At 38.8% G+C, this 23,094-nt stretch overlaps 2 protein-coding genes across 4 annotated transcripts in view; both read right to left on the reverse strand.

Annotated features, from left to right (window-relative positions):
• Positions 1-12,841, reverse strand: part of coro1ca (coronin, actin binding protein, 1Ca) — a 33,394-nt gene extending 20,553 nt beyond the window's left edge. The window contains exons 1-2 of one of the 3 annotated variants that reach the window (XM_079481042.1): positions 12,537-12,694; positions 10,234-10,324 (exon numbers count right to left, since the gene is read on the reverse strand). In XM_079481042.1, coding sequence (XP_079337168.1) covers positions 10,234-10,255 — 22 coding nt within the window. In that variant the 5' untranslated portion in view covers positions 10,256-10,324; positions 12,537-12,694. Of the gene's footprint in view, positions 1-8,660; positions 8,920-10,233; positions 10,325-12,536 lie in introns of those variants that run through there. The other 2 variants (XM_079481043.1, XM_079481044.1) reach the window with 2 other exon arrangements.
• A 174-nt stretch (positions 12,842-13,015) lies between these two features.
• On the reverse strand, positions 13,016-15,921 carry LOC306902830 (uncharacterized protein; the record flags this gene model as incomplete). The annotated part of the gene is made up of 2 exons (XM_079471695.1): positions 13,016-13,026; positions 13,305-15,921. 2 exons carry the CDS (start codon positions 15,919-15,921, stop codon positions 13,016-13,018), a joined length of 2,628 nt encoding a protein of 875 aa, XP_079327821.1.
• Positions 15,922-23,094: the final 7,173 nt, after the last annotated feature.

Below are 23,094 nucleotides of genomic sequence, written 5' to 3' on the forward strand. Positions count from 1 at the left end.
AGTGCCGCCCCTGCACTTTTGCTTGCACAAGACCGTCTCCGACATCTGATTTTCCAAAGGGCCCACCGGTGGAGAATCACTGGCGTAAGGGATATTACACCTATCACATGATATTCCTCCTCTACTGGCCATTTACCTAACAAAAAAACCAGGCCCTTAAGATAAATGACCAAAATCCACAAAATTCTTCCTGCAGGACTGTAAATGTGAATGAATATAGGTTTGAAATTTGCACAGGAATCGACGTTTTAGAGAATAAAGGTTAACGCTTCGACATTGCAATATTCTATCCCCTGCCAATATCAACAGAGCAGAAATCTGAAAAACTGGTACAATGGTTGCAGTAAATACAGAATTTTTGGTATGGAATATATTTATTAAAAAAATACATTGTGCATACATTGCCTGTTTCACGCTAGCCAATGCCAACTGAGCAAATCGCAAACGCTCCGCCAAACATTCACTTTTAACTGCAGGAAAATTCAGTTTGTAGAAGAATACAGAGGCATTGCTTTCATACTCCTGCCTGTTTAAATCAATCACTACATCATCTCTGATATAAAACAGCTCAAGCACTTACATTCCAAGTACAAGGGTATAATTCAGAGCATATGTCAAGCAATACCTCATCTTTGTGGGATTCATCACTCCACACACCTAAAAACCATGAAAAGACAACGCTTACACAAAGGTGAATCCCATTTTTACACCCAACGTAACCCACCTAAAGCGATTGCTATGTCACGACACTATCACGTCATTCTTATTTCATTATAATTAATCTAAGAGTAGTGTTTAGAATTCAACATGGTGATTTCTTACTGTTTTACTGTACTAGAATGAAAACTTCACACAAATGCCCCGGAAAAGGTTTGGTGTTCTTAAACAATAAAAGTCTGTAAAGATTGTGTCAACTCCAAGTGAACCTTTCTAGAAGTGCACTGAAATTCCAACTACGCCCATGGGCTATATACTGGGACCCAAACTGATGTTTAACCCTGTTAACTCTCAACAAGCGATAAGATTTAGAACACTGACACGAGAACCCAACTTCTCACACAAGGATGCTATGTCGTTAAATTTGAGAAACGCCTTTCGCAAACACTTTCAACATCTTCCTAAATATGATATTCTCGTAAAATGTAAAGGAAAATATGTGGGCAGCACTTATTTTTCTGACTGGAATTGATTGAATGGTGAAAATTTACACACCAGAACATGTTTGGAGAGGATGGTTTAAAGAGGAAAAAGGATTTCTGATGACAGCTAAAAAAGAAAGCAAAAGGAGCAAATAAATCCATTTAGAGAAAATAAAAAAAAACTTAAGAAAAACATTTAGTTTGGAATACTGCACTGTTGAATTGCAACACCAGAAATGTCCTAAAGCCGAACCTCGTTTTACTCTGTCAATGACAGAAGAAGAATATGCAAATGCATTGACAATTCTTGCTATACTTCTTTGTCTCACACCTTTCAAACAAACATAAACTGTACTTTGACATCTACTGCTCTGAAACAATTTGTGTCATGTGGCCATGAATCCAGACACAATATTTGACCTTGTTTTCACTTGGCTCACAAATACCCTGCTGCTGGTATTTACTCTCAACATCATATTGGCACAGCAGATTGTCATATTACAACGCTTCCACGACATACAGCAATACGCTTGTTTCACAACGAATCTGCTGTGTACGATGCTAGCCTAGCATTGAGTCAAAACGTTTTCTTAGCAGCTGTGCTGTAGGCCAGGTGGAGCAAAAGAGATAGCAAGAGAGAGAGAGCGAGCGTGACTAAGATTTGAATCCACGGGTTATCATAGTCAAACGGCACAGCGGTTGCCTGTCTAAAGGCGGAGCTCCACTGTAGTCCGATTTTCAGACACGGAACAGAGATCTGCTGCCAAATAACACATGGTGAAATCCAGCCTGTATTTACAAACACTCTTGCGTTGCTTAGCAACACCAGCAAAATATCACTGGAAAGAATGAAAAGGTACGTAGTGTATAACTTTGCCTTTTTAAGGCCAAAACGTAGGTTACAAAACGCAGCAAAAAACAGAGTGGTCTGATGTATTACCAGATTACAAAAATAAAAATTGCCGAAAAAGGAATTATAGGAATATGCAAATTTCCTCTACTTTAGCAGACTATTGCCATCACTCAATCACTCAAAACATAGTAATATTACTTAAAGGAACAGTACAAAATAACAATGATGTCTTCATTTACTCAGAATGTTTGTACAGATTTGGAACAACTGGCTTTGTTCTGATGAACACAGAGGAAGATATTTGGACAAATACTTGTTACCAAACAGTTCTTGGCCACCATTAACTGGCACAGTATGAAAAACTGCTATATACATTTCTTTGTTCTGTTAAAAACTAAAAAATATTTTTCTGAGATGTGTTTTGGAACGGCTTCAAATGTTCAGTATCAATACGTATTGAAATATTTAAATTGCTGACAGCCCTTGAGTGAATGATGATAGAATCTTTTTTTTGGGGTGAACTGTCAGTTTAAAATGACTAACTTTTGAACAAAATTCTGTCATCATTTACTCACCCTTGAGTTGTTCCAAACCCTTTTTTGTTCTGTTAAATACCAAGGGTAGATATCTGAAGAATGTGGAACACCCAAAAGTTCTAGGGCACCACTGACTACCAATTATGGTAGTCAATAGTCTCCCAGTTGTTCAGCAACAACTCAATTTATACAGGTTTTGAACATCCTGAGGGTGATAACATAACTTATGTTTTTGGTGAACTGTCCCTTTAAGTAGCAAAGACCTAAATGGTTTCAAATTAGGGATATTGCAGTGATGGAATTTCTCAACCGGTTAAACGACATAGTAAAACACCCGTTGGACCGGTGACACCAGGGGTGGGGGGCTTGCATTGGGATGGTTGAAGATCCATCGCTTGGTGCATTTTACGGCCCTGCGCTTGGTGCATTTTACTTTCAGTTTTAAAATAGCAGCAATTGGGAAATGGCAATTGCTTGAATTAATGATGGGTTCAATATCTTTCTTAATAAAAACACACAAAACTATAAAAAAGGTAAATGACATTGACATTTGCTTTTATCAAACACAGACCTTATAAATCGAATAATCACAGCACACATCAAGCACAATATGAAAACGAAAATAAAATAAAAAACCTTTACGTTAGATAAGTTGCCTATATTAACAAAATGAGTAATCACAGCACACATTGTGCAACAAATAAATAAGAAACGAATAAGAAAGGAATATCAAACGAAAAACGTTTATGTTAAATAAATGGCTACGCACCGGGTTTTAAAAATTAGAACAAGAAAACTAAACCTTAATCGGCACTTGACAACAGTGCTTACATATTCTCCTCCATGTGCTTCACCAGAAAAGCCTCCGCCATTTCAGTCAGCACTTCAATCTCCTCAGATGATGAATAAAATCAGACTCTTACTGCTGATCTTTGTTGCAACACTTGTTCTGTTTACGCTGAATGCAGCAGCTGCGCAACTGTAGTTTGATCTTTGACTAAGCCAAGTGATTTATCACTTTAAAAATAAAAAAATGACGGTGTGGACTAGTGATGTGAAACATGGTGTCCACCCGCCTGCCGATTACCAGTGATGGCGACTATCACAACAAGCCCATTTCAAATCACGGCAAACACTAACAATGAATCTGTCCATCAACTGCAAACTACATTCTGACCAGCACAAATCAAAATGTGCTGCATCATTCTACCATAGAAAGCCTGTCTTGACACTTCCATGAGTCATAAGAAGGCCACCCAGACCATCCAACAGCCCTTAAGTCAGTTACATTACCCAAATTAGGGATGCAACGATTATAGATATTGTTTGTACAATTATAGTGTGAGGAAGTTATCACGGTTGCACAATTATGATGATAACTCTGCATATATTAACTTCTGAATTGTTACAGGCCCTGACCAAAATTTACTTGCCCGCCACAAAAAGTAATGAATAAATAATAAATGTCTAGTTTTTAGTTAGTTTTTTTACCTATGCAATCTTAATAAAAAAGCTAAATAACACCATAAAACTATCCTAACTCTATTAATATTAGTCAATCCGTTTAAAATGAGTAAATTATGAGCAATAGCACAAATAAAATAACAGTGCTTTTTAGGTGTTTCTGGTTGGTCTAACTGTGGTAATTAGGTACAGAAACTGAATAAAGGACTCAAAATAACACTTCCTAGTCTTCACAGTATAATGAAATAAAAATCAAACCATATTAAAGTTATTCAAGTTGATCAGTCAAGAGCAGTGAGTGTGTTTTGTCTTTGTTTTTTGTTGTTTGATGAGCATTAAAAAATATATATTTAATGCTGCTGTCCTTTTAAGACCTAGCGTGCACAGATCACATGCTTTTCGTTTCCCCACTGTTTTCTTTACAGCAAACTATAATGGATTTATCAACGTGATATAGAGCCTATTTGTTAAATAAAAACATGTTAAATTGGTTCAACTTGCGTCAGGAGTAGACTTTGAATTTGAGCTTGCGTATACAGACTGTACGCATCCTGTGAGCTGTCCTCGACACAACGCTTCTTGTCCGTTGTGTGACTCTGTTAGCTTACATGCCGCTTCAGTAAGGTCTCTATATAGTTTTCCTGTAGCTCAGTGTTTAGAGCATGGCGCTAGCAACGCAAAGGTCATGGGTTCCCAGGGATTGCACATACTCAGAAACAAATGTATAGTGTAATGCTTTGGATAAAAGCGTCTGCCAAATGCATAAATGTAAATGGAACAAGTAGCCTTTCCATGAGTGTGCTTACCTGTGTATGTGCAAGCACGTTTCTGTGTGTGTGCATAATCGGTGGTGGAACTCAATACGGAGAGCAGAGGAGAATTGTAAACGCCATGTAGAAACAAAAATGTTGTTGCTGTGTAAATAAAGTTAATGACATAATAGGATTTAGTTTGTTTAATAAAAGAAGGAATAGACATGATCAATAGGAAAGGTAACTTTAAATTACTTCCCTTGTGATATATACAAAATAAAATTAACTTGACCTTCAAGAGGGGCGGGGGGGATGCCCCCAAAAGGGAATGGTAGGGGAAACACTCGAGATTCTGTCATCAAAATCTCAACAAAAAAAAGAAAAGGAGAAATTAAAGAATTGGTACAAAATTTGAGTGAATTTGATTTCACATGGCTGTGACAAATCACAAGAAGTGAGAATCTTCTAAATGGAACATAGCGGCCAAAAAACTCAAGTTCAGAGTGACAAAGCTTTATCATCAAAAAAGTGTCATTTATCAATTTGATCCCTATAAGCCAACTATGATAAAGTCACAATACCATCCTATTTGTTTATAAATGTTTATATTTTACAGTCTCACTCTAACACCCATTTAAACAGCTCTGTCCCAACAATCCTTTGCTCATGCTAATTGGTCTCCATCTTTTGGAGTCACTCCAGCTAATGATAAGAAGCAGAACACAAACTGCAAAGCGGCTGCCATATTTTCTGAGGTAACAGACAGTGATGGTACCTATGAAAGCATAATACACAAATAAAAATACAATGCGATATGTGGCGCGCAAACTCCAATTCTTTCCTGGCCTTAAACAAGTTAAACAGAATTGTGAGCCAACTTACTGCCAAAAACCCCTGGCCAGACACTGATCTTTGCTGCATGCTTGGAATGCATGCTGACACAGTGATTTTCATCCATAATGTGCAACTGCATGCTTATGTGTATCAACATTCAAGAATAAACGAGCATAGTAAATTAACAATTCTAACCATGTACTGACCCTCAAGACAAAACAAAAAAAACATACTGGTGCAGCATAAAAGTTCTTATTTTTGCCCCAACTGTGGTCATTTTTCTAAGAAGTCTTAGACAGAGTGCGTTGGAAATATTAACCTAAGCGCGTCACTGTATAAAATTCCAGAAAATGTCCAGAAAGCAGCTGGACGGTTTTCCAAGGAATGCTGCATTGAGAACAATGAGCCGGGGAGGATCGCTTTCACATTCTTTACCCATTAAAAACTGCACAAATTATACCACAAAAAAAACAGGGGTGGATTTTACACGGTCACACCAGACATGTTAACAGACTGCCTACAGGAACAAAATTGGTTGCAGATGGCAAAACGTGTTGTCATCCAAAACAAGCTGTGGTAAAAAAATAAGTTTGTTGGTCTTCCAAGCCACAAAGTGTGTAAGGAAAACTAGGGTCAGTTCAAGATTTTAGCTTAACCTGATCTACGCTGGACAATCGCTTCTGAAGTGGGGTTACCCACTGACCTACATTTGCTTTTAAGGGAGTACAGGGTAAAAGTCATCCTGCTGATAAAACAACCATGCTTAGCTGGTTTGCTTGTATGTCTTAACTTGAACAGTGGATATAGCTGGCCAGGCAGGTTTATGCTGGTCTTCCAGCCCCTCTAAACCACCCACCATGCTGGGAGACCAGCAAACCAACTTAGGATGCAAGACCGCTTGACCTACAAAAATCACATGACATGTGCATGTAAGGTTTATAACACGTGTGCAACCATAAAATAGAAGGGGATCAAGTCTGACAAGAATGTAGATAGAGACCAAATCAGAGAGTACAATTTCTCCCATCCATCTGTCCATACTTAAGTACAATCACTGGTAAAGTTTGGAGTACTTCCCCACATTTAAGGTAATTTCAAGTGAGTCATTAATCTAATTACATCATCTGTTAAAGCACAGGAAAGGTGGAGCTCCATGGACCTCTGGGCAAAAGAATCTACAATGAAAACAAAATTACAAGCCCCAGCTATTTTTTGCAAAGATCTGGATTCTGGAAAGTTGAATGTACATGCTGTGCATGTATTACAAAATACATTTTTGAGTCATGCCTGACCTGTCTAGTCAGTTTGGACCAAAGAGGCTGGATGAGAACATGCTGTGACCACACTCCACTAGCGCTCACTGACAAACAAAAAGGATATATTTTGGGGTTGAACAATCCCTTTTAAACCCAGACTATCCCCTTTTGAATGGACATAAGAAAAGCCTATAAAACAAATCGCTGTCACTTGTACAACTTAACAGGGAAGTTGGTTTTTGAAGAAAAAGAACTAGAGATTATCAGAGCAAACTAAAAATTATCCTGATCAAACCAAACCAAACTTTCAATTCAACGATCAAGACCAACAAACTTCTCTTCTTTTTCAATAAAGGCCAAACTCTCACCTCACGTTGAGTTCCGGCCAATGAATCAGAGCAAGGGATACCGCCTTCACAACCATCTGAAGCGATTCCTTCACTTCCTGAATTCAGCAGAGCACAAAGGAAGCCTTGTCAAGTGGCCCCGTCGCATCACAGGGTTCATGGGGAACAGAAAGAGTTGAGCTGGATAGTCCTTATCCAAATCTGATCTGAGAACACGCGTTCTTCCTCTTTCAAAATAATGTATGACCTTGTTTTAGAATGGCATGAAAGGGTAACTTTAGAGGGCAAAGCATGCGGTGAAAGTACCAGGACATTTACATACTATGGATGCCCGACTGTCAGGTGCATATAGGCTCTGATAAAAACTCGGGCAGAGAAATGGCATGTGAGAGTGAAGTTTTACACAGAAGAAAACATAAAAAAAGTTAAATGGTTACGTCACCCAAAAATGAAAAAGTGGTCTCATTCTCTAGTAGTTCCATACCTGTATAAATAATTTTTTTTTGGTTGAACAGAAAGATAGATATTTGCAAGAATGTTGACTACCATAGCAGGAAAATTATTTAATATTTTTTGTTCTGTTTAACACAAAATAAGATATTTTAAGGAATTTAGTAAAGCAAAAGGTTCAGGGGCACCCCAAATTGTTCCTACTATGGTAGTCAATGATGTCCCAGAAATGTCAGTTGCTAACATTCTTCCAAATATCTTTGTGTTTAACCGAACAAAGAAATTGGAACAAATAGAGAGCATTTTAATTTTTGGGAGAACTATCCCTTTAAGAAATTGGGCTTGTAGGTTACACAGCGCTATGCTACAGTTGACTTAGACACACGATACATGATTTGGTTTAAAAACCCACACATTCCAAAATATAACACATGCACCTACTCCAGCCCTGCCAGACACAGCGCTGTACAAGCAGAGGCAAGCATTTGACATTCCATGGGCCCTTATGGCACCCTTGCTGTTGACATACATGGGTACAAATTGGGCTAGACAATACTGAATCTTGTCTGAGATCGTTTGCTAAATAAGGGAAACTATAGCATAAAACATCTGAAGATTATATAACCAACAAACATGTTTCACATTCTATCTGGAAACAAAAACTGTACAGACACTCTACTATCCGTCTACAAGGTAATGCTTTCGCAGTATGATTACAAAACAGTGTTTACAAGCACCGGTCATTATTACTGGACAGATATATGAACAAACATTTATCTGTAATTATCATTTAATGTCTTACAACAAAAACATTAAATACATAAACGACTTCGGCTTTATTGGGTTTTCAGTTGAAGTTCAGAGAGTAAACGCATGTGTGTTGCGATGAAGTCACAAACATGCTTAGTACGTAACATCACCTTGCACCATAGTGACAGGTAAAAATAGATTATGAGGAAGTTCTAACGAGTTTCACCGTCAAAAAGACAGGCAATGAAAAAGTGTCCTGCACAGATTGTACATACTCACCTGTTAGGTCAAAGGTACAGGTTAATTTCCACTTTGCAAAATGCCTTTGGATTTAATTTGCTTTTCACAGAAAGGTCCTGGTCGAATTTGGCCATCTCTGGTTCAAAGCAATTTGACTGGGGCTTTAAGGGGTTTATTGGCTTGTATTAAACCATGTCTTGTTGTCTGATAATACTGCTTCCTTCCTTGTCAGACAGGGTGTGGGCAATCCCACAGCGTGACAGCGAGTTTCTGTTCCCTGAGGCGTTTCAGTGGTTGCCTGTTTAGCAGTTTGTGTGTCATGTTATGCTTGAAAAGCCATGTCAGTAATATAAATCCCACAACTTTTCACCACATGTTTTAATCGTAGACTGCCTATTTTGGCATTAGCCAATCAGTGGCTTGAATAGGCAAATGGAATCCCATGTATCACCTATGCAAATATCTACACAACCTTATCAAAACATAACAAATAAAGCCAGAATATAAATGATATCTAACATAGAAATGCTGTGTTTTTGTAAGATGGAGATGCACTCACATAATATACGTGTCATGTTGTATAAGTGCAATCTGCTGTCACTGCCCAATGAGCCAAAGGCCACAGTCTGGATGAGTCTGCCTTTATCATTACGATACAGAGAGGAGATGACGCCACCTAAATCCTCTTCCTGCCTCAGGGCCAAAGAAGGCCACTGTTATGGTATTCCAACTAAGATTCAGCTGCCTTTCGTAACAGAGATAAGGGCACAAGTTCCTAGCGGCCATCAGAAGCACAAGAAATCAGAGAGCTGTACCAAATTACTGGTATGAGGTTTATGATATTATTATTAGGGAAGTGCAAAAAGCCAGTTTGAATAATTGACTTGTTTGAATGACAAGCCCAAGTCAAAGAAACACTTTGCATAGTTAAATAGGCAGTGTCCACAAGGTCCTACTTGGGATAACTGGACAATGAAATAGGGAAACCTCGGCAACAAGAAGCTTGCAACCCTGACCATAATCAAACTGAAGTTAATGCCGACGCTCTACACTTATAAACACACACACAGACAAGTCTTCTTTCGCTTTGTTGCGTGTTCACCTTTGTGCTTTAACAGCTTGCTAAATGCCACTTGGGAAAACAACGAACAAAAGAAAATATAAACAAAAAAGGGAGACATCATGATGTTTGGGCCATTACAAAGCTAATCAAAAAGCATACAGACTCACTGAAGCCATAAAATGATATGATGAATAGGCCATGTTCCCATTTTTATGGGTCTTAAATGAGGGTAAAATATGTTATATCATCTCAAACTTAAAAAGAACAATTTAAATATGAATAACTCTAAAACAAATTATGAAATTACATGTGTCCCTATGTTAAAACGAAAAAGGCAATGTGTACATCATTATTTATTGGTTTTGCAATCATGAAGCTTAAATTACATTATTTGACACTAACCAACTAGAAATCCTAGGCTTGACAGGTGGGTACATAGTTATTCTAATCCTAAAATAAGCAACAAGAATCTTTAGAAAAGGTTTAAAAATGCATTATAATGACAGATTGATGCAGGTCTTAAAAAGGGCTGCATGCAACCCTGCATACCTGCTGATGGGGAGTTATCCATCACAAAGTTCAATGTTTTGAAGAATGGAGCTCTGAAGACTGATCGCCTTACAAGAACACTGTCCGATCACTGTGAAAGGAAACCTAAAATTTGTCACTTGTTAAGAGGAAACGACACTTCCTGTAAAAGTCTCCCTGCCTATACATGTCCATAGAGTCTCTCTTATACACACACTCCCTGGAGCTGCATCCGCTCCACAGCCACTTCCTGAATCTCCTAACTAATTTTACCAAGCATCCTGACCCATTTCCCAAGGATCACAAGGTACGTACACACTACACAAGCATACACACACCGGCTGATGCATTCTGACGTCCAGCCAAAACATTGCCTAAGGCCATGCTGAAATCTCCATGTGGTAATGTCATGCACTAGAAACAACAGGAACAAAGAAACGTCTCTTGAAACAAACAAAATATTATAAAAAATAAATTGCCGAGCAATGATTGAACCATAACAGACTGTTCTATTCTTGTTCAATGAGGACTTCTGGTACTGTGAAGATCAAAGCAATTTAATAAGTGAAACCCATGACATAGGATTATTTTTAATAAAGTACGTGCGAGCATTTAAGGTTTCCATTGTTTCTTATGATTTCGACAGCCTGGCAAGTTGGTGAGTCAAACCAAATCAAGCCAGATGATATTACGGTGTTGTCAACATGTGGGTAGCCACAGAAAACCCTGCATGCTAAATACCTACGAACCGGGTGTGCAACAACAGCAACCCAAACACAAGACCCAAAACCTACAAGAAATTAAACTTACACTCTCAGGGTGGACCCGAAGCAATGCAACGCTGTGAAAGCATGAACAAAAAGACCAGAAAATGACTACAGAAAATGTCTAAGCACAGCAAAGCAGATCTCAAAGTCTACACTTAACACTCGTTTGGTTTATTTCTTAGGGCATTCTTGTAACCTATGACAGTAGAGTAATTACAGGACAGCCTGGAGCATGTTAAAGAAAAAAAAAGGTGAAACTCATGTCTTCTTCATGAAAGATTTTTCCTATATGTTCCTATACTTCGTGGAATGCATAATCCCTTAGTGTAGTCGAATGTGCAACCTTCCAGTAACCAAACCAACCACAGAAAAGTCCAAAGGACACAAAAACGTTTTATTCCATTAATGACTGGCGATGACAAGGTTTTGATATCATCAAAGAATTTTCATACAATATTTCATTCATACAATGACAAGTAAAGGAAACTGAAAAAAGACTCTACAAAAAGTGCTTCTCCCTGCATTTCCTTTTAAAAGACTTTGGTGGGTCTTGATTATACCTGTCTAGGCGGGTCGAGGAATGAAAGAGTTTGGAAACATTACATATAACCAATGGGTGAGGTCATCCTGATCTAGACAGCATAACGAAATAGGAAAATGAAAGACTCACAATTTCCACAAGAAACCACGTAAACAGGAACACTCGATTCAAATACAATGTTTTGGCAAACCTTGGATACATCTGCACAATCCACACCTACAGGAAGTTCGATTAACTCCCTAAACGTGTCGAGCACTATAGCGTGTCTGCTATCTCCAAGGTCTGAAACATGACGGAATATTTGATGAATGATCGGTGTTTGATTGCTTTCTGTGTCCCTTTTATTCAATCCTAACATAATTTTTTACAGTTTTGCTCGGAGCAATGAATACGGGGCAACACGAGCACCAGTTTTTGAACTGACAGCTCCTCAACTCCCACGATCAAACCAAGCCATACATTCAGTGAGAGCGTTGCTGGTGTTCTCAATAAAACTGGTTCAACTTTAGCTTTATTTCTTTAGCGCTACCAAGTACATCTTCTATGAATCTGCTCTCAAACATTCATCGATTCAAATCCAAGCTTTCAAATTCGCGTTCACAATAATCTAAAGCGACATAAATTGACAAATAATCTGACATTCTCAACAAAAGAATTCAAAATGAATAGAGTTTACAATCGAAACCCACCGAGATCAACTTTTGTTTCAAGAGATCGGCGCTATTCAATCAAGAGTCGAAAGGAATTTAATCCATTTCAGTGCATCACACCAATGCATTAAACATCCAACCAGCAAAGCGTGTCAACTAAAACACAAAACATGTCCCAGACGTTCAACTCGTGAAAGAAAACCCTCGTTTTGAGCCATGAAGATCTGCCCATCTGGCCTGATCCACGCTGCCGTGATCACTTGGGCAGGTTTTCAAATCCAGCAAAGTTGCACTTGCGCATGCCAGTTCAAACCTTCGCCTCATGCCGCAAACATTACGTGAGAATGAGCGTATTTTCATCCTTACCTACTCTGCTGACGTAGGAAATATATATATCCCTGTCCGACTGTGTTTTTGAAATATAGACCGCTGCAAACGCCCCAGTAGCAGTCTCCGATCGCGCGAACGTTCCCTGTGACTCTTCCTCACTCAACTTGTCTGAGGGGCGCCGGAAGCCACGCCTCGCCTTATCTCGCTCCGCCTTACACAAATACGATTGGACGAATGCGGAATGAGTGGCGTCAAATATTTGCAATCAGGAAATATATTGCTTGTGGCCCCGCCCGTTCGGAGAGCAAACAGGTATGAAGTTCAGTGTGGGCTACGTGACTTGCGCTTACAAGCAGAACCAGTTTATGATGTCATTTGCGCTTAACAAAGTGAAGTTTGTAAAACTTAAAGCATTCATTTTATTTGATTGATTATAGAATTTGATTGATTATATTATATTAAAGTTTAAAGTATCCAGACGATCATACCGTGGTCACAATATTATACGGACTAATTTATGTGAGAACTGTTCAAAAAATGGATCAAATTTTGGATCATTCGTAATTTTTATACTATTTAGTGAGACCGTCTATGATGAAATCATCTTGTTATTAGAATATTGCCACAAGATGGCACCATTATGCCAACAAATGGTTATCTATTTAATAAAAAATGCATACGTCCTGAACGTGTTTCTAAAATATGTGTGTACATCAAAACACGTTTCATGTTGAAATCATTCTCAGCCAAGTATTAAAATAAATCCAAAATAAATAAGTATTGCAAAAACGTCATCTGTCTTACCTTTTTTCACTGAGGCTTTTCTTTCTATTGCTTTGTCAGGTGATTTTTTCGGTGTATCGAACGCTGCTTTCATCCGCGCTACTTTCACACACTGCGTTGTATCTAAGGTCAGGTCGACCCGGGTCTCTGTTGGCTTGGTCCACTCCTTCATCTTCCTCTGCAACTCAATAGTTTCCTTGATCATATCAGAAACGTGTTTGCTTTTCTGTGGACCTTGCGTTATCTCCATGATTGTGGAAGCATCATCTGTGTTCAGACTCATCTCCGTTGCATGCTTTTCATCAGGCTGGCTCAACTGTTTCTCACTGTTGGAGGCTTGCACATGTGAACCATGCTCGCTCTGCACTTTATCTTGTTTCTCATTAGCTTGCATACTTGTTAGGTTGCACACGAAGGAGGAATGTTGCACGTCTTGTGAGACAGATGTGTTTGCTGCGCTGTCTGATAACGCGGCTCCTGCAGCGCATCCATCTTGATGGGATTCATCTGTTGCCTCATTTGTGAATATCTTTAAAAAACCTTTTTCGTGATGCCGAGGGGCACAAGACAAAGTGATTTCGGCGTTCTTGTCCACACTTGGAAGATGTGGTGTGACTTTAGGCCTCTCTTGGTGATCTGAATCTGTCTCAGGACCGGAACCGGTTACAGATGTTTCCTTGAATATGTCCGTGTCTGAGCTAATGGTATTTTGATTAGATTGTCTGCCTTCGTCTCTCCCTGATGACATCATGTTACCCGAGGTCTTGTTCCTGTCTAATTCGTGTTGGTCAGCATCAGTCACCGTACTTGGAGAAGAATTAAGCTTTAGATTTAGATTGTGTGTAGTCTCACGTAATATCTCAGGCTGGTTTAGTATCTCTGGCTGCGGACTCTCTTCAGCGAGAAAACCTTTCAGACTGTCCTCTGTGTATACTTTGGCCTTCTGTAAAAGAAGGGAATCCTCCATTTCGTCTTTTTGGATATCGGATTTAGAAGGGGGGTGAGAATCTATAATGTCTTCAGGGGATGTCTCATCTTCATAGCTTTGTTGAACGGATTTGTTTTTACCCATTATATTTACACCGGCAATATTACCCTCTTCCGTTTCTGTTCCACGCAGAGAAAGATCTTTAATCTCGCTTATCCTTACATGGGAAGAAAGCACACCCTTTGAAGCGCTCTCCAGATTTTTTATTTCTTCAGCCTCTCCTATGTCATCTTTATTCATTTGACCTCCAGCAGGTGATCTCTCCAGCGAAGTTTCCTTTGTCCCAAAGATCTCCATGTCTGACACATTAAATTGTCTTTCATTCTCATTCTCATCCTGTGTGAGTTCGCCTGCAGTTATTTGCTGATGGCTGCCAGCGTGACTCGGGGGTGACTTGGATGCCACTTCTAAGGAGCTGAAGTCCTCAGGGCTCCATGCTTGTTCCAGACTCGCAGCTTGGTTTTGTATATCTGCACCTGCTAGTGATGACCTAGTCAATCTGACATCATCCACTGGCTGAAAGCCTGCAACATTTTCTTTACCTCCGTAGATGTCTTTCATTGTAGGTCCCTGTATTTCAACATTCTTTGGGGAGTGTTCAGTGTTTGGGTTTTTTGTAACATCCTTATCTGGACCCTCAGATGGCTTCTCTGTTTCTTTTTTGACTTGCTGAATTGCTGCCGCAATGTTTTTCAAAGTCTTTGGTGAGTACTTCCCAGGGTTTGATGTGTTAAACGGCCTCTCATTGTGTGATTCATCTTCATTTTCGTTGTTAGTTCTGGAAACTGATGCTTTGTCTTGATCCAAGAAGTGGACTGCTGGTGAGGTACCTGTGTTGTAAACTCCACCCTCCTTGTGTCCATCAGACTCCGTTGATTTTGCCATGTCCTTCTTCTCCGTCACCTCAGAAGTCACCTTAACAGGCCTTGCGTTTGTTAGACCGATATCACTGGCACCTTCCACAATCCCACCGGTATTTATATTTAGAATATTTGTAGCTCCAGCTTCTAGTTTTCCGTTTCCGTCTTGGCACATTCGCTTGTTTTCAATTCCACATACAGATTCCATTTTGGCCTTTTCATCTAATTCACGTGTTTCCTTTTCACCCATGTTTGCTTTCTCATAAAGCCATTCTTTATTGTCTTTGCCAAGAAGGTCACACCTCAGGTTCTCCTGATGCTCTCCATCCAAATCGTCTTCAAATGAATCCAGTTCTACAACTTCAACTCTTGCTTGTTCCATATCCTCTCTCTCACGTGCAGGTCCACTGCTTCTGGCCTCCTGTGCGCCTTGCGTGCTGCTATAAGTCTGTCTGATTTCATTAAGCTTCTGGGAAGCCAGCGGTTCAGCCCAGCCTCCCTCTTTCTCTCCATCGCCTCCCTCCACCCACCCCCCATCCGTGGGAGCACACACCTTATCATAAGATTCCAAAAGCCGCTCCAGCGTAGGTGATGTTGACTCCCTGCCTGGGCCTTCATCCAAGCTTCCACCGGCTGCTTTCTCTTCGTCTGCCACCACATCACAAGTCTCAATGGTTGAGTTTCCTTCCTCCATTTCCCCCCCAGGGTCTGGGCTTGGTCCCTTTTCCTTTGGTCCTGCAGAGCTGTTGTCCTGCCCTGGGTCCCCCTCCCTGCCCTGGTTTTGTCCCATTACATTCTGTGGAAAAAGAAAAGACGTTATTGGCAGTGTATTGTGGTGGAGCGCAAGATGTTGGTGATGCCATTGCTCTGGCATGCAGGTCGTGCCAGTGTTTATGTGAAAAAGTTCTCACTCCCCTGCACACTATTTAGATTTTACTGACTCTCATTAACTGTTTATTTGATATTTCTGTCTATGCTATTGTTACTCTGCATTAGTTCATCTTTTACAGTTCTTGAGTTTTAAATACTTCATTTAGGGTCATTTTTGAAAGACTAATATCTGAGAATAATATTACAGCAGCAATGTTTTTGACTCTGGTGTGACCTGTGTTTCTATTCCTCTCTGTCTTGTGACTACAGCGTGTCTTATCATCCATTGATTGCTTGTGCTCGTCTTGTTACACGAGCCATCTGCAAAAACTAGGAATTGGAATCACAAGATTTGCGGTGACCTCTGCTGCATTGATAGCTTTTGGTTCACACTACATATGAGTTTGAGGGTAATGTCTTTCCATCAGCTGTACGATGGACAATATATATTTCTGTCTCAATTTCATAAATTCGACGACACACACTCACACTGAAAACACAGATACAAACCTTTCTTTTATTGTTTATAATATTTTCCTTTTTAATGGTGCTATGTGTTATTTTTTTGGAGGATCTATTGACAGAAATGCAATATACCTAACTATGTCTTCGGATGTGTATAAGGGCCTTCCATATTGGAGCATTATGTTTTTATTACTTCAAAATTAGCTATTTCTATCTACAGTGTACAAATACCGTGAGTTGCATGGAATTCCCCCATAAACGAACAAACTGCTCTACAGAGCACCTTTCACAATAACGTTATCTCCTTCTACAAAGAAGCGAAGACGTGACAACATCTTAATCCTGTGTCAGCCACCGTAGTGCTTCGAAAGAGAGGGGTGAGCGGTGGAGTGAGTCGTTGGTTGCAATTCGCAAGCTCACAGCTAGATGCAGCTAAATTTCATACACTGGACCTTTTTACAAAAATAATCCCCATTCAATCCCTAGACACTTGCAATGGTCGTAATCCTAGCCTCTGTCACACCATTTGAAAGGCTTGTGGCTCATCAAAGCCACTGATGAAATCTTGACTTCCTATCTGTTTCCTATCTGTATCTTAATTTCTGTCACTTCTGGTAAGCAATGTCAGCAAATCTGTTTTCATTATAGGATGTTCATAGCTATTTCATGTAGTTTATTGCCACTTGTAAGCAACGTCAATGGAGCAATGTCACAGATGAATAGATTGACAGGTTCCCCATGATGTTACAAGAATAAAGCATTTTAGAAAACAAAATGGTTTCAGAATCTTCTACAGTACTGTGTGTAGTTAAAGTTTAAATCTGATTTGATGAGCACATCAAAGAGGGATATTTCCCCATGATTTTTAAGCAAAGCAAATGTAGAGACATATATATATATAGTAGAGACTTTCAGTAAGCGCAGAAGATACACAGAATGAATGAGTCTTCGCAATGACAATGTGTTTCCTGTTTCACTCTCTACATCTTGACAGCATATAAACACATTTATGGGAAGATGCTGGCTTCCATGTCATGTATGACAGTTCATATGAGTTCAGCAAAGCTGGAACATACAGAGCACACAGGGATGCTTTCAACTCTTTAGCAGCACAGAGGAGAACTAGAGAAACTTCAATTTTCCTTTTTTGCCAATGTGGGTACATTTATTTGCCTTTTAAATCTATTTTACATCAGCAGATTTTATATTAAACCCTGTTGTTTTATCTTTATATATTTTGGTGTGCATGTCACACAGCCCTTGTCTAAAGGAATACTAGTAAAATGATTTATCAGACTTTACCCAGTCCATCTTTCTCATTTAATTTCCTGTGTAAGTCCATCCCATCCAACAGCTTCACAAGAGTCTCATTGTGCTGCATCCACCACACTTAAGGCAAGTCACTTGATTTCCTTGTGGTTCACCATCTCTCCCATATGTACAGAATCAAGCATGAACAGACAACCCTGTGAAACCTGTGTCCTCTGCCTCTTGAAAGTTTATTTTCTCAATCAGCAACTTTTTAAATCAATATCCGAGTAATCATAGGCCTCGGTCAATGGAAGGCAACTCCTTAAATCAACTTGTAAGGTTAAATCTGAACTGAACACTCACCGATACTCCTGCGACTGCACCGTCACTCCAGAGACAAGACCACTCTTTGTTGCATAGATGGATGTTCTGGACGACTTCTGCGGGTAAATGGGCTTTTATTGCTCTCTCGTGATGTCACAGTCACATTTGCCTAACACAGTAAGTTAGTCCTCTTGCTATGTAACAATAAATAGTATACAATTAAATTAAGGTTCAGGAGCTGGATATTAAATTCACCCAAAACTTTATGTCATAATTTACTCACCCTCATTTTGTGCCAAATCCGTATTACTTTCTTGCATACAATGTAAGCAAGCCAGGGGCTGTTAAAGTGGACAGAAAAATTAAAGCAGTCACAAGTTAAATTCCAGTCCTTTTGAGGGCTTTTCATAGATTTGTGTCATGAAAAAAGATTTCCTTGCCTGTTGTGTTCACCATTCATTTAAACTGTAATGGATTTGTAATTTTCATTTTGTGGTTAACTATTTCTTTAATAAGACAGCAGACAATGTTGTTTGGTTGAACACAAAGAAAAATATTCGGAAGAATGTTAGCAACCAACAGTTCTGAGAAAACTCTCGGTTACTAACATTCTCAAATATCTTTCTTCGCGTTCAACGTTCGAAGAAATGTGTACAGGTTAGGAACAACTATAAGTTGAGTAATTCATGGCAGAATTTTCATATTTGAGTGAACTATCCCTTTAATGCTTCGAGTATATTGCTCCTTTAAATCCTAGACATGACATTACCAAACCTTTGTTCCAGCTTGATTTGGTTCTATCAGTACAGTTTATACGCTTTTAAACAACCTTTACAATGAGTCAACAAAGAACTTCACTGTTAATCTCAATTCCCCTTAAGAATAAGTCTCTATGTGCTAAACCTTTTTTTTATTTACAGATGAAATCATTCTCGGACTTGTTACAAGTACATTTTCTGTGCTACACTGCTTTGATCAAAACCAAGACACATTCTTTCATGGGTGTAATGAAACAAAGTAGAAGTGAGATTTCTCCTGGAGCTCCCCTCCTGTTTGCTAAAAATAGAAACAACACCTTTAAAGGTCCAATGTGTAATTTTTTGGAGGATCTATTGACAAAAAATGCAAAACAATATGTCTTCAGAAGTGTATAAAGACCCTACATAATGAAGCGTTGTTTCTATTAGCCTAGAATGAGCTATTTCTATCTACATCCCTTACATGGAATTCAGCATGTTGTTTCTACAGTAGCCCTTAATGGACAAACTGCTCTACAGAGCGCATTTTGTAAATATGTTATCTCCTTTGGCAAAGAAGCGAAACGTGAGGACATCGGTGTCAGTCTCCATAGTGCTTTGAAAAGGGTGGGTGGCGATGGGTGGAGTTATTATTATTTATAATCTTTTGTGTTTATCTAATTTGGATTAGCCTTGTGTGACGTTTAGTAAATATTATTTAGCAAGTACGCAATAGAAGTATGGGAATAAGACTCAATATTACACAATCTTCTCAATGGTGTGCTAGTCTCCATGTATCGGCTAAAGCTGTAAGTTTATTGATAGTACAGAAGGAATGAAGATAGTATTTGGGAGGAAGATGTGGAGACAGAGAACAGTGATATATTGACTACAGTTTGCCCAATAAGCGGCTGCAAAAACAAGGGAACAAAGCTTTTTTAATCCCCCTGTTTTGTGCCTGGCTACCATGGCAACCATCATAACAGGATGCTCTCATTCTCTCTCAAAAAATAATAAAGTACAAATAACTCCAGCACACGGCCACCGTTTTGCGTTCACAGTGAGAAACCGGGCCAGACAAAAGTAGTAATGCATGCTTGCTGTGGAGAAAACTGAAGATCGCTGTTCACCTCAAGAGAAGGAGACATTGTTACATATCGTATCACTGCGGCACAGATCACTTTAAATTGAAAATGTTAGGCATCTGTTTTCATGTGTGACTACAGCTAAACTTAAAAGTGCCACTGAAGCCACACTTACAAAATAGATAAAGTACCATTGGACGAGATCACTAGTAAATATTGAACGAAGGGCATTTTTTCTTCAAAGAACTGTAGTAGGAAAAATTCTAAAGTGCCTCAGAACAGTTTGCTTTGCATTCTTCAAAATATATTTTAGGTACTACAGAACAAAGACTATGGTAGTCAATGGTGGCCAAAAGGGTGAGTATTAAGACAGAACTTTTTGTTTTTGGGTGAACTGTTCCTTTAAGATGCGGTTCCATAATCCAAATAGGTTCATCAATTGCTAGTGCTTGGCAAGCAAAACATTGAAATTGAAAAAAGCATTGTTTGGACATTCAGTTGCCCCAAACATGTATTAATGAGCAATGATTGATCTCCTGCATACTTTCTGTTTGGCCTCGGTGCTCATTTATCAAGTTGTCTTTCCAACAGCCTCAAAGCCTCCAGTTAAATCTCTGATGTCATGAACACATGGAGACGTAGCCAGTTGCATAAGCTGCCCGCAGCCAAGCCAGAATATACAGAGCACAGATGGTGACCTTGGATGTCATAATACTATGCTAAAATCCAGATAACCAATCACAGAAGAGGAAAATATTCCATAACAATACATCAAATAAAAACATCAATAAAATTGAAAGGTAAAAGTTTATTTCCATAATAAACACATACAGTACATAATTTCAACAAAATGTACAAAGTGCAATATGCATTGAAACTACAGCAAAGCTGCAGTACAAAGGACAACATTTTACTGCATACTTAAAAGAAATTACAACAGTGACAAAAGATGAAGGAGCGAAAGAGAGAGAGATTCGATCAGATTAGCATTGCAAATTCGTGACCACTGCAATTGAACGGCATTGCTTATTCACAAATCGAGACTCCGTTATAACCAGTGAAGTCTATTGATGGATGATTTAGAAGCATCCAGTGTGACATGAGAATCTCTTTTAGTCAGCTGACACTGCTTGAATCTATGGCTGTAGGTAATAAAACATCATATGGCGTGTAATAATATTGATCAACAACACACAACTTTTTGGTCATCATTTCAACATAATAAAATCCTTCCTCACTCCTTTGGAAAGGAACATCTCAACAGACATGGCAACTCTATCAGCCTTCACAAATTGGCATTTGCTTCAAATCAGCCAAACATCAGTGATCTATATTTTCTCTAATACAACATGATTCAGAAGTGCATGCCACCAGCTAAACAATGTGCCCATGTACAGTAATCCAACGCTCTCTCTCTCTCTCTCTCTCTCTCTCTCTCTTTCTTTCTTTCTTTGACTAACTGTCAACATTTAGCCTCTAGTGCTTCTGGGTAAGGCACTTGCTGTTGATGAAATCAAGATAATGTAGGCAACCAACACCTTTTAATCTCAGAAATTTGTTATGTTCAATATGGCATCCGATGCAAAATCTTTGGGGAAGAGTTTGTCACGTTTCACTGTGTGCATTTCCTTCCAAGAAGGATGCAAGTAGCAGTTCATGACACAAAACTGCTGTCTGGCCTAGAGCTTAGTACATTTTACAGGTTTTAGTAGTAATCACTTTAAGCCCCATAGATAAAATAAAAAACTAATAAAAACCATCCATGCAAATTGCAAGCAACTACAGTATGAGGAAATGTTTCAAGTTAACTATTGACTATTGGATACAAGTACCATTAACTCCAGCAGCCCTGTTACATAACCAACATACAGTATTTACATACAGTGTATTACTGCTTGTGTGAAGGTGGACACTGCATGTGTATTATGAGCCCGCTCATCTCTTAAAGCGCACACACACATTCTGAAAGAGTTCATAAATAGTTCACAGTAATGGTGCAGCCGCTGTGCAAGGCTCCACTTGCACAAATCATATTTAAGTTGCTCAAATCCGACATGATAGCATAGATAAGTGTACAAAATCACTTTAAAAAATAAAGGAAAACTATACTGCATAATAAACCTCAAGTACTCCAGAGCAAGTTGTGGTTGGCTGATGCATTGTTTACACCAGAATGTTAAAACATAACCATTGGATTGATGTATGTGTGTGTTTTGTGATCACATCTATTGGTCTGGCAGGTGTCTTCAGGTCATATTTCCCTTCAGAATCAGAAAGAAATAGAAAAATTATATTTTGCTTAAAGCAAATAAAGCCTGGACCATTAAAATTATTCATCCGTGTATTATTTGTAACAAGGACATGCCCGCCTCAACTCTCATTGAAAGCTTATAACAAATAAATAATTGCACATATTATTTTTATTGTAATATATTTCAAGGTATAGTTCAGCCAAAAATTAAAATACTGTCATGAGTCAACTCAAAGTTGTTCGAAATCTCTATAGACTTCTTTGTTCTATTGAACACAAAGAAAGATATTTTAATGAATGTTAGCAACTGAGATTTCTGGGGCTGAAATGGTTGTCAAAGGTGCCCCAGAACTGTTCGTTTTAAATACTGCAAAAAATATCGGTGCCCCAAAAATGTCAGTTGCTAACATTCTTCCAAATATCTTTCTTTGTGTTCAACCAAACAAAGAAATGAATACAGGTTTGAATGATCATTTTAAGAAATTCCCAATATTATGAATAACAGTGCCAAACGCATAGCGAGTCTGATCATGTTTTCTGATCTCAGCTCAGCATTATGGTTGTATTATAATGTATTTATTTGTTTTAAGGTCTTTCCACCTTTCATTACATTCTTATAAAAACTCACAGAGTATTGCTATGACAAAGATTCAGAACAGACCAAGCTGACTAACAGTTCTGTTGGTTTTCAGCTTTCCAAGAATGTGCCACTACTTTAAACTACCTCACAAGCCTATCATCACATGATTAAGTGTAAAGGGTTAAAAACGTAACAGTCTCTCTTTAATAGTAGAAGTAACTGACACATTTGGAAGGATAAACCTGCTCTTCTGCTACTTAATCTAAAAACAAGAAAGTACAGCGTTCATAAAATGAGTACAAGCACACTGAGATTTGGTGTTATTCGAAACTGCAACAGTAAAGGTAACTAACCCATGCTTTTCATAAAAACTGAAATATGCCAATCCTAAATTACAGCT

This window comes from Barbatula barbatula, assembly GCF_947034865.1.
Source record: "Barbatula barbatula genome assembly, chromosome: 2".
Classification (NCBI taxonomy): domain Eukaryota; kingdom Metazoa; phylum Chordata; class Actinopteri; order Cypriniformes; family Nemacheilidae; genus Barbatula; species Barbatula barbatula.